This window comes from Nicotiana sylvestris, chromosome 9 (genome assembly GCF_000393655.2).
Source record: "Nicotiana sylvestris chromosome 9, ASM39365v2, whole genome shotgun sequence".
NCBI lineage: Eukaryota > Viridiplantae > Streptophyta > Magnoliopsida > Solanales > Solanaceae > Nicotiana > Nicotiana sylvestris.
Window position 1 is genome coordinate 111,921,232 of NC_091065.1, and position 15,446 is coordinate 111,936,677.

Below are 15,446 nucleotides of genomic sequence, written 5' to 3' on the forward strand. Positions count from 1 at the left end.
AGCAAGTTCATGTAATTTGAAATGTGGGCATAGTTGGCTAGGAGATTGGGTAGTGTACTTGTTTTACAACTTATAAGTGTCGGCCTACTTGTTCTGGAAGCTTGCAAAAAGAAAGACAAAAGTTTGGAGTCCGAAACCTAAATATCTATTACAACACGTTATACCTTAACGGTAACTTTTGTCGTTAAGGTATAGCGTGTTGTAATTGCACGCTATATGGCCTGACGATTTGACTGTCATATATAGCGTCTTGTTATTGTACGCTATATATAGCGTCTTGTTATTGTACGCTATATATAGCGTTTTCTTTTCATACGTTATACCCCATTTAAATACTGCCCTTCGTCTTCTTCCCCGACCAGAACCCTTTCCCCCATTTTTTTTTTTAAATCCCACTGCTTCTGGTCACCCCCACTGCCCGTTCTTAAAAAAAAAATTATGGGCCCCTCCCGTCACACAAAAGGTTAAGAACGTAGGTCCCACATCGTAATAGAGCATTGTATTATTGTGGTTTAACTCATTCGTCTTCAAATTTTCACACAAAACACTCACTACATCGAGATATTTCGATTTATTTTATGTCCAAACTTGTATAATAATGTATATCACTGCCTATGAATATGTTTCCATGTCGTTTTGTGTTTTATTTGCGAAACTAGTATGTTATATTTATCCGGACTTAGATATTAGTGTTCTAAAAAAAATGTAAAATTGAGATTTAATTTTTTATGTTAATATCCGAATTTAGATATTAGTGTTTCCATGTCGTTTTGTGTTTTATTTGCGAAACTAGTATGTTATATGTATTTTTGTTAATGTTATGTGATTAAAATGTATAATGTAGAAACTTTTAGCGTAGTAAACTATATAGTATTTTAGCGTAGAATCCTTGTAGTTTAAGTATTTCTTATAATGGTAGATTGTTATATATACTTTGTACAATTAAATAATCAAAATTATAAAACAAACACACACAAAATTATCAAAAAATTGAATTCGACACACATAAATATTCATGATAGTTTGGTGCTACTGGGCCTCAAATATCGAGTCTCGAACCCAATTGTTATATTTACTTTGTACAATTAAATAATTAAAAATTTAGAATTTAAATTATAAAACAAACACACACAAAATTATCAAAAAATTGATTTTGACACACATAAATATCCATGATAGTTTGGTGTTACTGAGCCTCAAATATCGAGCCTGGAACCCAATTGTTATATATACTTTGTACAATTAAATAATTAAAAATTTAGAAGTTAAATTATAAAACAAACACATACAAAATTATCAAAAAATTGAATTTGACACACACAAATATTCATGATAGTTTGGTGCTATTGGGCCTCAAATATCGAGTCTGGAACCTAATTGTTATATATACTTTGTACAATTAAATAATTAAAAATTTAGAATTTAAATTATAAAACAAACACACACAAAATTATCAAACATTTGAATTTGACACACATAAATATTCATGATAGTTTGGTGCTACTGAGCCTCAAATATCGAGCCTGGAACCCAATTGTTTAATATACTTTGTACAATTAAATAATAAACATACGATTAATGTTGTTTAATTTACAGTTGACGACATGGACGCGGCTATACATCCCGGCCCTTACTCTCGTGAGCTATTAGTGCTTCAGGGCGATCATAGGTCCGCCCATATATGGGAGGGAGAGTTACTTTCCCAGACTCTCCGCGCTAGGAGAGTGGACGACCTGTGGGATTTTCTGAGGCACAGAGTTCTCCACGAGCGTGTAGTCCATCGCCTCCAGGCCACGGGATTCTATAGGATTATTGAGATCGGGCGGATACAGGTTGACTGGGCTTTGATCACGGCGTTGATTGAGCGGTGGCGACCGGAGACGCACACTTTTCACCTGCCCATTGGCGAGACTACCATCACGCTGCAGGACGTTGGGGTTTTATATGGCCTGCCCGTTGATGGCATGCCCGTTTCACTACCTATTGCTATGATATCTATGTCGCGTGATGCTTATTTGGACATGCTACAGCAGCTCACGGGTTTCAGGCCACAGGACGAGACTGCATCGTCGGGTGCTAGTCGGTTGACTTTGACCCCTATTAGACAACACCTGGAGCTACTCCACCCCGATATCACCGACGATACAGAGGAGGTACATATCACCCAATATACTGTTGGGAAGCATGTCAAGATAATAGAAGGAAAAGGATATTTAGGAGAGAAACAATAAATTGCACAAGACAAGACAAGATTTACGTGGTTCGGCAATTTTTGCCTACTCCACGGCCACACAAAGAATAGCTCTTTATTAATTGAAGAGAGAAAGAAGAAGTTTTGGGATGATCTACAAATAAAAATGTAGACCCCTATTTATAGGCATTTGAATGCCCTGCCGAGGTAAGCGCTTACATCATAAGAATGCCGATGTAAGCGCTTACATCATAAGAATGCTGAGGTAAGCGCTTACATCACAAGAATGTCGATGTAAGCGCTTACATCACAAGAATGTATTCTCATACTTCTGGATCGTTCATTCAAGGTTCTGTTCATCCTCTCAGCAACACCATTTTGTTCCGGTGTTCCAGGAACTGTCTTGATCATTATGATGCCATTCTCCGAGCAAAATGCTTTGAACTCTTGGCTATCATACTCTCCTCCATTGTCAAACTTCAGACATTTTAACTTTAGACTTGTCTGATTTTCAACTTCAGCTTTCCATCTTTTAAAGGTAACAAACACATCAGATTTATTTTTCAGAAAATAAACCCATACCTTTCTTGTGGAATCATCAATGAAGGTGACATAATAGCGTGAGCCTCCTAGAGAAGTTACAGGAGCTGGTCCCCACACATCTGTATGCACTAGTTCCAGCTTCTCTTTCTTTGGCGTCCTTCCCACCTTTGAGAAACTAACTCTCTTTTGTTTCCCGTAAATGCAATCTTCGCACAAACCTAATTCAACATGTTTTAGGTTTGACAACTTCTTTTTGGATGCCAAAAGCTTCATTCCCTTCTCACTCATATGCCCGAGCCTCCGGTGCCACAATGTTGTATTACGACCATGATCAACTGTTGCTATAGTATCTCTTTCTATTGCAGTTGCATACAGTGTTCCCCTTTTGAAGCCTCGTGCCACAACTAAATTCCCTTTGGTTATCTTCCACGATCCGTTGCCGAATGTTGTTGTATATCCTTCATCGTCAATCTGACCCATAGATATTAGATTTTTCTTGAGGCCAGGAACATGTCGTACATTTTGCAATTTCCATAGCGTGCCTTGTGAAGTCTTTATATGAACTTCACCTTTTCCGGCAATGTCGAGAGGTTTGTCGTCTGCTAGATAAACTTTCCCAAATTTTCCAGCAATATAATTATGCAATAATTCTTTGCATGATGTAGAGTGAAAGGATGCACTTGAGTCCAGAATCCAAGATTCGACTGGACTGTCTGCACAACAAATTAGTGCATCACCAACTTGTTCAGCAATTACATTTGCTGAATTTTCTTCCTTATTCTTCTTTGGTTCTCTACATTGACTACTGTAGTGACCCTTTTTATCGCAATTCCAACAAGTAATGTCCTTGCGATTTTTGGATTGTCCTCTTATCCTTGACTTTGATCTGCCACGACCGTAACTCTGTCCTCTTTGGTTGATTCCCCCTGCTTTCGGTATTAAAAGCAGATCCTGGGGAATCACTTGATTCTCTTCGGCGAATATCTTCGCTTAGAACCAAGTCTCTAATATCACTCAATTTGAGTTTGGTACTTCCTGATGAACTGCTAACTGCAGTTACTGTTGCAGACCAACTCTCCGGTAGAGATGATAGTAGAATCAACGCCCTGATTTCGTCATCAATTGTTATATTAACAGAACTCAACTGAGTTAATATTATATTAAACTCATTGATATGCTCCGTGACTGATCCACCTTCTGTCATCTTTAAGTTGAACAATCGACGCATCAAATAGACTTTATTTGAAGCAGATGGCTTCTCGTACATATTTGATAACGCCTTCATCAGGCCTGCAGTGGTTTTCTCGTTAATGATGTTAAACGCCACATTTCGTGTTAGCGTCAAACGAATCACACCAAGAGCTTGGCGATCTAATAGATCCCAATCTGCTTTGGCCATAGTCTCCGGTTTCACCTCGGTCAGAGGTAAGTGTAAATTTTTCTGGTACAAATAATCCTCTATTTGCATTTTCCAAAATCCAAAATCTTTGTCATTGAACTTATCAATCTTAACCTTCCCTTCTTCCGATGCCATTTTTCGCAAAAACAATTTATGTGAATAGTGCTTGTGAATAGTAACGATGATCAATAGTGTCACACTATTCTTGTGAATAGTACCTGCACCAATACTGTACTTTTCTACCAAAATTACACTGTCTGCAGCTCTGATACCAGTTGTTGGGAAGCGTGTCAAGATAATAGAAGAAAAAGGATATTTAGGAGAGAAACAATAAATTGCACAAGACAAGACAAGACAAGACAAGATTTACGTGGTTCGGCAATTTTTGCCTACTCCACGGCCACACAAAGAATAACTCTTTATTAATTGAAGAGAGAAAGAAGAAGTTTTGGGATGATCTACAAATGAAAATGTAGACCCATATTTATAGGCATTTGAATGCCCTGCCGAGGTAAGCGCTTACATCATAAGAATGCCGATGTAAGCGCTTACATCATAAGAATGCTGAGGTAAGCGCTTACATCACAAGAATGTCGATGTAAGCGCTTACATCATATTTTCATCTCTTTTTGATTTTTCTTTCTTTTGTTTTGTCCACTTTCAATACAACAATAGGTTTGGTTCTATCATATACAAGGTTGTTGTTGCTTCTTCTATTTGGAGGGGTCTTGTTCCCGAACACTTCGGGAAACCTAGTCAACCTTAGATTTTTGCATCATCTTCAGCTGCTAGATGAGTTACCCTATTACAGCTGGGGTGCTGCTGTTCTCGGCTACATGTATAGGCAGATATGTCGGGCGAGCATGGGCACTCAGAGAGATGTTTGTGGTTTTATGTCACTTCTACAGGTGACAATATATTCAAATAAAGTGTTCATCAATTCCAACTCCACCTAGTTAGACTTTATCTTAAACATTACGTCAACTTTGTATGTTAGGTTTGGGCCTGGGAGCGGTTCTTACAGTTTCAGCTACCACGACCACAATTACCTCATACTGTAGCACCTCCGTTTCTCCCTCTAGCCAGGAGGTGGGTTCTCCGCCGTACACTTTCACGAGAGTATGATGCTCATCATAATCTCCCCCTCTGCAGGGATGTATTGGATCTGCTGGAGGGTGCACAGGTAAATATGTACATAAACTTACCTGGTGTAGATTAACTTAGTGTTGCGCATACTCACGTTTCAGCGGGGTGGAGCATACTCTCTCATCAAAGCAGGTCCTTCCTTCTCATCCTCCTCATCACCATCCTCACGAGGAAAGGGTGTCTCGTCTCCAGATTCATCAACATTGTTGTCGTAATCACTGTTCTCTTCCTCACTCTGTGCATCTGCCAGATCCCGATTTAATACGTCGTCTTCGGGCAATTGAGTGAGTACATTTGGTTCAACTTGCTCGTTTTCACTGCACAATCAACAAAATAATAAGATGCTGAATTTAATAAATACTTTCCATATAGCCGTATCACTTCACTTACAAGTCGTAATGTGATGAAATTCCATGATGGATATTTTCATTTAGGTGATGGCTCCCAGATGGACCACCATGATCCAACACACCAAAACTATGCTTGGGTTCATAATTTGTAAAATTCATATCCGGCATGTACCCCCTATTAAATATATGAGCGTTAATACAAATTCAATACAACAAAAATGTACATTGTAACACAAAGAAAAATTGAAGCTTACCACTCATCTTGTAAATTATGTAAAACAGGCGGGGATAAGTTTAAATCAAGGAAAACTCTTTCATCCGGAACCTGTCCGGCAAAAACTCCTCCAGAATAGCCACCCGATGACTGAGGGTTATCCGGAACCTGTCCGACAACCTCATTGTTTGGAACGTCTTCGACCTTGACGTACATATCCAACATATTTATTACAAGATATTCCCGGTATTCATCTGGAGTCCTCAGAAAATCCCTCAAAGTTTCATCTTCGTAGATGTTTAACTCCGAGTAAAAAGCAGCCCCTTGCGGAGTGATGGAATACGGATATCTTCTGGTTACTTTAAGTATCACTGAACGTTTCCTCACACCCATTTTTTTGCATAACAATGATATCAATTTATCATACTCTATTGTAAGTGGTAATTTAACATGACCCTGTGGAGATAAACTATACCTCACAGAGTTATTCTCCATCACAACCTCACCCCCCCCCCAATATATTGAAACTCTTTATTCTACGCTCTTCAAACATTACGAAAAAAATGCTTCAGAATTAAACAACAAGAAAAAATTGAACGCGAGTTAGAATTTTATGTGAACGAATTTTCCTAAAATCCTAACCACTTTATATAGGAAATGGCTAGCCCGGGATATGGAATTTTTTTGTCGTATAGTGTTCTTTAAATATACGTTATACACATGTAAATTATTGTGTTTGTCAGTTCACTTATTGGTGGGTCCATATTCAGGGTCTAGCGTTTTTTTTGGGCGCTATATGTATAGCGTATGAATACAAGACGCTATAACTTAACGGCAGACGTTACCGTTAAGATATAGCGTCTTGTATTTGCACGCTATATATAGAAATGTATTATTTTAAACACCTATTAAGGTAATTTGAGTCCAAAAAAATAATATTTAGGTTCCGGACTCGCAAAGTTTGCTATAGCATGTTTTATACTGCCAAGGAGCCCGAACATAATTTAGTAGTCATTTGTACATAAAAATTATAATTTTTTTAAAAAAAATAATATTTGGAGTTAAGTTGAAAAAATGGTAGGAATTTGAAATTATGTTTGGACATATTTCACTTGAAAGAATATTGTATTTTTGTGAGCGGAGAAAAAAAAATCTGAAATTTTTGAGGAAGTAATTTTTTTTTAAAAACGCATTTTTGAAAAAATTTCAAATTTTCATGGATAAACATATTTAAAAATAAAAATTTTAAAAAAACTTTTTTATGGACAAACGGGTCCTTAGTCAGTATTGGCAGTTCAATCTCGGATTCTCTAATGAATTATAATAAGCAGCGGAAGCAATCCCAGTATCAAAATCACATGTAATCTAGACAACTAGCATAAACGGAATTTCACGGGTTACCTCTTGAAGCGTGAACAAAGCTCCTTTATCACGTGAGCTTTCAATTCTACATCAACTCAATGAATTCACCATCACCCGCAAGATCATGGTCTCCGAACGTTCCACGGTCTTCTATCGTGTTACCCAAATAATACCCGAAAATAGCAATTTCGTGTGGGCGAAATTTTCTAAGGAAAAGGGGCTGAAATTCGACCACCATGTGCTCAGTCCTCTAGGTGGAAAACCTTATGTATTTATAGCACAAGTTTTAAGGGTTAAAACCCTTTTCCAAAACCTGTTAGGTTTTCTTTTCCATCAGATAAAGGATTCCTTTATTTCCTATTGTTTAAGCACAGTAGGGACCACAGAATTAAATTAACAAGGCTTCCAGTTATAGAATTAATTTGTAATTTTCAAAATTAATATCCACCATAATTAATTACGAATTATTCCACTAAAAATTCGTAATTGCACTCCTTATTCAATTTCGAAATTCATCCATTAAATCTTATTTAACTCCTCATGTTAAGATTCAGATACTAATCAATTGAATTAAATTACTGACGATTTAATTTATTAATTATTTCCTTTAGACTTTCGCTTAACTTATTTCATGTGTCAGATACAAAATTCAACGACCACATGAAAACTTATAAGCTTTCATAAAGGTGTATCATCAATCTCTAAACTGAGATATGGATTCCATCAACTAACTATTATTTCGCCAATGTACATTATTATTATCCAATTTATCAAGCATATTGACCCACGAAAAAATCTCGCATTTTAATAAATCAAAATAATAATAATGTACACAGCTAATAATAATTATATCAAGATTAAGAGTATAAGTACATTTAATGGCTAGAGAGTTTATTTTATTAAGTCAGTATAAAATACTTATCTCTACTTGGTCCGTTCAATACATACAAAATATACTAGCACAAGAAGTTGGAATTAAACCATTCCCATAATCAAGATAAATTATATTTAATCTTGTGCTACAATTATTCCTGATAGTTTGTCCAATTCTATCATTAGATTGTGAACTCAAACTTTGTACTTATAAGAACCGATAATTTAATCTTCCGTGTATAAGCTAAACTCTACATACACTAATCCATCTACTATATAAGCAAAGGACACAAACTAATATATGATCTATTTAAAACTTTATTAAAACTGAATAAACAATTATTTTATAATAAATACTATATCTAAATCAAACCCATAGTTAATAGTATATATCCCAACATTCTCTTCCTTAACCCAATGATGAAAAGACTTCTGAAGAGCTTTGCTTGTAGATATACTCCAACGCTATTCGACAAAATGAAAAGACATTCAATATTCGAAAGCCATCACAAAAATTGCTCATTTTCTCCAATTTCCTATCTGTTATTATCACGTTATTGCATTTTTTTGAGTGATAGTCTTGTACAGTCTTGTTCATGCGAATTATCACAATCCCTGCTGGCATGTGGTTCCTTACATCAGCTCAAATATATTTCCGGAATTTGAGAAAGTGCACCGACCACCAATTCACATCTTCTTTCGCCATCTACAGTTTATAACATGATTCTTTCAGTTTTAACGACTCCACATGGCAAGTCACACATTTCACTCTACCCTTTTCCTTTTTTTATCCCTGTTGATCAACCTACACTGCCTGCTCTATTAACTGACACTTTGCTGACCAAATCAAAATCAATTTCATCCGTAAGCTATGTTTCTCGGATCCTTCAAAAAATATTATAAATTTTTAGAGGACCGGACACGAGTGCAACAAATTTTTTTGAGTATCCGAACAATATAATCCATAAGTGGCACAATTAACAAAGCAATTGAAACTGCAGCCGAAGTGGATAATTTACATGGGAGCCTATTCCATAATTCATGGAGCCCTATGTTAAAATTTTCGAAGGACCAGAATGGGATTAAAGTTACAAGAACAATTTTGACGTATCAAAACAATCAAATGCTACATATACGACACACGCTTGGAAAATAATCATTTTACACAACCTATAAGAAGCACCATGACATTTCTCCCCCGACCAGCTCCAATAAAAATCATTTTACACAAACCATCACCATGACATTTCTCCCCACCAGCTCCGCAGTTGACACCAATCTGATCAGTCTTTCCTTACTCGCCACTTGTTATGGATATAACAATGGATCTTCCCTTCCTTTCCTCGATCCAGATGATGAGTTTGAAAGAAAAGCTATGCCTACTTAGACCAGGATATTGCGTAAACCAAGTATATCCTATGGTATTGTGTCACCAAAATCATAGGAGTGGAATCAGAGACTAACTAGACACTAGACAGAGACTACAAGTACATAAATCTAAAAGAAATAACTATGCAACAACATAATACATATAAGGGAAAAAAAACTGATCAAGGTTATTTTGAAAGAAAAGTACATTTGCCAACAAGTTGATTATTCCAGTATCCCTAAATAGCAGATCAACGATCCCAACCAGAAGGCCTCCGTCTTTCTCTAGACTTCTCTTTTGAACTGCAATGGTGAAAAAATAAAAGGAAAATGAGTTTAACAACTTCAATTAATTTAGTGTTCATCTAGTTTCATTTACACTAATTGATAAACCTGATAATAGATAAAGAAGGTACAGTCACCTCTCTGAACTCTTCTGGTTAGCTCCAGTAAATGTGGAACTAATACGGGAAGCATTACTTTCTCCACCAATTGTCCCACCAGAGACGAAGCCCTGTAAGACCATTCCCTTGTTCGGATACGCACCAGCTGTGTTGTTCATCCCTTGATTTTGAGAATTTGATGATGCAGCAACAAAGCTACTTTTAAATTGTGCCATCATGCCTGTCCTCAGGGAATTAACTGCTGCAGAACGGCTTGGAGCAGTGTTCTGGGGAGGGTTATTTGATTCAGAATTGTATCCAATACCTAGACCAAAATCCACACCTCGTACACCTCTATTGCTTCCTCCTCCCCTTCCTTTGGCCCTTTTTCCACCTGAAAAGAGCAGTAACTTCTCATTAGTAGTTTGGCTAGGCAATCAAGAATTTAAAGGAAATCCCACTTCTCTTCTTCCCAAGCGTATTTTTTGTTGGGTTGGGGGGGGGATCAACAGAACATAATCTCCAACAGTCACTACATGGAATATAGCCAGTGCTCATAAATGCATAATTATTTGGGGAAAATCTTCAATAAGACCAACAGGAATAAACCCATACCTCCTTTCCTTGCATCCCTTTTGGACCGGAACCTCCCATCCTAAGAGTTTAGACACAATAAATTCAATCATGCGAGTAGAATAAGATCTGAGTATTTTAAGCAACAACCCGAAAAGCACAAAACAGGGAGCAGCAAATGACAATATATGTCTGAAATAATGCTATGTTCATAAGGTGCTTAAACAAATACAGGAAATTCACCAATCATCCAAAAACAAGTAACCACAAAACAGTTAGCCTGATCTCGGCAAGACCTTATCCAAAGTGAGAAAAGTAGTAGGAGATACAAAGGATTTTTTCCACAACTGTGGTTTACACCAGGATCAGCACTGAGACTGTACTTATGTACCCTAAGTTAAGCTGACCACATTATATTGGATGAGGTCCACGGTGTATGCTATTTGCCAAAACGATATTATGCTAATAGACAAAACTAGCACGTCAACCAAAAGCTTGGACTATGGAGAAGCACACTAGAGAGTAAGAGTTTCATGATAAGCCGAAGACTAAAATATATGCACTGCATGTTTAGCTAGTATATAACCAACGAAGTTGGAGTGAAATCAGACAGAATTGAGGTGTCTAAATGTAAGCAATGCAGATGTATAGGCTCGATGTTCCGAGAGAATGGTATGATAGATGAGGATGCACACAAAGTCAAAATAGGATGGTTGAATTAGTTAAGTTCTACTCATTTGATATGTGATAGAAAGATACCTACTGAATAAGAGGAAAGTTTTATACAACGGTTGTAAGGTTAGCATCTTTATATGGGAGTGAATAGTACGCATCTAAAAACATGTGGTGCAAGAATGTGGATGCTAAGACGAATAAGATGTCATACAAGACTAGACAAGATTACCTCATTGCCTTTAAGAAAATTACCACATTAGTCAAAAGGTACAAGCAACACACGAAGAGGATAAATGAGAGGCCATTGGAGATAGTTTGATAATGTCCTACGACAACCTCTATAACAACATTGCATCCTTGGTCTCATATTTCGTATCAGGCACCATAAAAAGCTTCTCTATTCTATGTATCATATTTCTTAGTAAAGAGAATTTCCAAACGGTTGCCATTATAGATTTTGATTTCAAAAGAAAAATGCTTCCTGTTTTCTTGGTTTGTCTGTCCCTTTTAGAGGGGAGAGAATTTGGAGGAAGCTACTTTAAGAAAGCCTGCACATAGGGAGCCCTTTACATGTTTGCTGCTACTGGGACTTGCGACAAGATCGAACACAACTTTAAAAGTGGAAGTGAATGTCATGTGACGTAATGCATTTAGTCAAATCTAAGATGCGGAACAAAAAAATAGAATGCTAAGCCCATTCATTTCAAGGAAAATAAAAAAAATACATAAAAATACCTTCATAGCAAGGTCCATTAGTTCGATGGACACAGTTTGACCGGCAGCAACCAAACTGTTCGCCAGTTCACCAGCAAAACGCGCTTCCTTCTGTGTAATAAGAGTGTAGGCCGTCCCATCTTTGTCACCAGCACGACCTGTTCTCCCAATTCTGTGAACATGCATGTCCATATCTTTAGCTATGTCATAGTTCACCACTGACTTAATTGATTTGATGTCAAGACCACGGGCAGCAACATCAGTTGCGATAAGAACATGATATATGCCAGATTTAAACTTTTGCAGTGTCTCCATACGAGAAACTTGATCCTTGTCACCATGGAGAGCTGCAACTCTGAATCCCTTCTGAGCCAGTTGAGATTCAATCTCATCCACTGTTGCCTTCTTCGAAGCAAAGACAAGAACATCACCATTGTCGATCAGTACAGGGAGCTTTTCCAAAAGCCAAGGCAATTTTTCAGCATCCGAAGGAATCACTTGAACTAATTGTGTAATATCCTCATTAGCCATGCCAATCTCACCCACGGTAACTCTTACAGGATCTGTCAATATTTCTCTGGCAAGCTTTTCAACTTTGCGGGGCATAGTTGCTGAAAAGAGCAATGTTTGACGATCAGGTCTAATTTGACCGACAATGGACCTTATCTGAGGCTCAAAACCAAGGTCAAACATCCGATCAGCCTCATCAAGTACTAGGTAAGTTGCCCTCAACATTGTAAATGCCTTCTTTCTAAGCATATCTATCAACCTCCCTGGAGTAGCAACAACAATCTCACATCCAGCCTTTAGTTCTTTGTATTGATCCAATTTAGACATTCCTCCATAAACTGCAGAGACACGGATACCATGCGATTTAGAGAATTTCTTTGCCTCCACAAATATTTGATGTGCTAATTCCCTAGTAGGTGCACAAATAACTCCAATGGGACCTTCTTCTTTCTGAAGTTCAGGCTGATCCATAATGTGGACAACCATAGGAAGCACAAAAGCAGCAGTCTTGCCGGACCCAGTTTTAGCAATACCAATAATATCTCTCCCAGAGAGCACAATCGGCAATGCTTGACACTGTATTGGTGTAGGCTTCTCATATCCCTGTTTACTGATAGCTTTCATCAACTCAACTGAAAAACCACAGTCTTCAAATGTCTTAACAGGCCTTGGAACATCAAAGCCTGATACACGAATTGCCAAGCTTGACCTATATTCATTAACTTCCGGATCGCTCATACCTACATAGAGAAAAGAGTTAACTTGGCTGAAGGGAAATAGTGATTACACATAACGTGCAAAATCCAAAGAAGAACTAGCAAAACAATAATGGCTACATGAATTAACAGTGATGAGCTTAAGCTCCTCATTGACTGTACTAAACAATAAGTAACCTGACACTCAAGTTGTACTTCAGATGTTCTATTAGGGATTCTCTCTGCTTTTCCTAGCCTCTGAGCAAAAATGAATTCCTCTATTCCCATATACGCACACGAATACTAGGTGAAACAATAAATATAATCTGAACTGGGAATCAGCTCCAACCCCATAATCAAATTACAATATCATGCCTCCAACCAAAAATTCTAAAATGGATTCATCATTTCCACTTAAATATCAGGCTTTGGTCTGCGCATGTTTCTAACCGGTGACGTGGGCCTAACCCACACATCACGTGATGCGCTTACTACTAGACCAAAGCTCTAGGAGCAAACTAAAAATTACATCGCGCACCAAAAGAAACTAAAAACACCATATCTTCGTCCACTGCCCGCACTTCTTACATGACAAACTAGAAGCCACTATTTATAACAAGCTCTAAAAATCCACCAAGACCTGTAAGATCATGAGGCAGGCCTCATAAAACAAAACTTAGTAGCTCTACTTTCTCCATAATCGGATGTAACATGAGGGCAGCTGGTGCAGCCCCACACACCGTCTCTTGCTTGAACTGCTATACGCACAGTTAAACAAGAAAATCTTATAATTATAGTAAGTTAGCAAGTGTTGCACATCTGGTCTTGTAGTACCCAGCATCCTAACATAAAGCCCTGAATTTGCCTTTATTTTCCCATCTCGTCCTTCTCAATTTGTCTCTTCAGTGCACATTATCTTATTTCTAAGCAACTAAAGAATGGGGTTAAATTATGGGCCATAAGTTAACCTCAAGACTAACATCAAGAGGAAGAACCAACAAGCAAAGCTCAGTGTACCTGAAATAGAAGGCTTTTCCTCGTAAAAGTCCTTGTTGAAGGCTTCATAGTCAATCTCACTATGTTCCAAAGCAGGAATAGGTTCAATCTTCTTTTTATCAACAACAATAGGATTATCATCAGAGTCATACTCAACCAATCCTGCATCAACAGCTTTCGCCGCAGCATAAACCTCCTCGTCCGAATTATAACCAGCGTTAAGAGCTTCAGCAGCCAATTGTAACCCTACGTCCTTCTTCGCTCTTAAAAAACTCTCCATCGGATCATCCTCTACATCATCCTTATACTTATCAAGCTTCTCCTTCGGCTTCGGAGGCGCCGCCGCCTTCATTTCCTCATGAATCCCTTCCATAAATGCATCGAGCGGATCGATCTCATCATCTTCGGCGCCGCCTCCTCCTCCTGCACCATCGTTTTTGTTGTCCTCTCCGACCGCATCGTGTTCTTCGTACTCGATGTTATCTAAGTCGGTGTCTTCGTAATTGTCGTGGCTACCGCCGGAGCATAACGACGGCGGGACGTACAGTCGCTGAGGAGCTTGATTTCGCTCGAAGTTGTACGTCGTTTGCTTATTTATTCCAAATCCTTCGAATCCGAATTTTCTCTTCGACATCTCCGCTTGGTTCAAGGTTCAAACCCTAGTTTGACTGAACCCTAAAACTGAATGTATAGATAGAGTTTCGCTAACAAATTTTGTACAGAGCTTGGGAAGCTAACTAAATTTTAAACATTCCTGCTTATCATAACTTTGCTTCTAAAACGCCTATTTTTGCCGCTAAACGAAGCTAATATGAGCAGCGAGCGACGGCGACTGAAATAAGGTCGGCCCACGGGCTATTTTTTTCTTTTTCTGTTTAATTTTAATCCTTTTTGGTGGGAACTATGTGCACCGGAAAAGGAAAGGGTTGGCTTTGGTGAACACAGGTCGGGGAAATTTTTTCTTTTTGGAAAATAAAATAGAAAGTATAATAATGTAATTTTTGTTATGAAATAAAGACTATAAAGTAAAGACAAGTATATAGAGAAACTGATATATTATTCGAATTCAAACTAATGTACATAATGAACTGAAATCTCTTCTATTTATAGAAGAAAGGAAGTTGCTCCGTAAGCTGCTACTACAAGCTGCTGTGTAAGCTGCTACTACAAGCTGCAGTGTAAGCTACTATAAGCTGCTGTGTAAGCTGCTACTACAAGCTGTTGTGTAAGCTGCTACAAGCTACTGTGTAAGTTGTTGTTGTACCTGATATGTATAATCTTCTACTGAGAGCAATATTTATCCATAACGGAGTACTAAATGGATAAGCTTATTATACCCGGTATGGATAATCTTCTACCGGGGGTAATGTTTATCTATAACTGGGTACTGAAAAGATAAGCTTATTATACCCGATATGGATAAACTTCTACTGGGGGTAATGTTTATCCATAAC

The 15,446-nt window shown here is 37.8% G+C and overlaps 2 protein-coding genes across 3 annotated transcripts; one reads left to right on the forward strand and one right to left on the reverse strand.

Annotated features, from left to right (window-relative positions):
• Positions 1 to 1,604: 1,604 nt before the first annotated feature.
• On the forward strand, positions 1,605 to 2,231 carry LOC138878062 (serine/threonine-protein phosphatase 7 long form homolog). The gene has a single exon (XM_070157719.1). The coding sequence runs from the start codon at positions 1,605 to 1,607 to the stop codon at positions 2,229 to 2,231; it is 627 nt and encodes a 208-aa protein (XP_070013820.1).
• A 6,877-nt stretch (positions 2,232 to 9,108) lies between these two features.
• Positions 9,109 to 14,842, reverse strand: LOC104211157 (DEAD-box ATP-dependent RNA helicase 24). 2 transcript variants are annotated; one of them, XM_009760171.2, is made up of 6 exons: positions 14,014 to 14,842; positions 11,813 to 13,041; positions 10,445 to 10,484; positions 9,869 to 10,223; positions 9,655 to 9,749; positions 9,300 to 9,494 (listed from the first exon to the last, which is right to left on the reverse strand). In XM_009760171.2, exons 1-5 carry the CDS (start codon positions 14,624 to 14,626, stop codon positions 9,698 to 9,700), a joined length of 2,289 nt encoding a protein of 762 aa, XP_009758473.1. In that variant the 5' UTR covers positions 14,627 to 14,842; the 3' UTR covers positions 9,300 to 9,494; positions 9,655 to 9,697. The 2 variants fall into 2 exon arrangements, with proteins under 2 accessions (XP_009758471.1, XP_009758473.1); XM_009760169.2 differs by having other exon boundaries at positions 9,109 to 9,749.
• Positions 14,843 to 15,446: the final 604 nt, after the last annotated feature.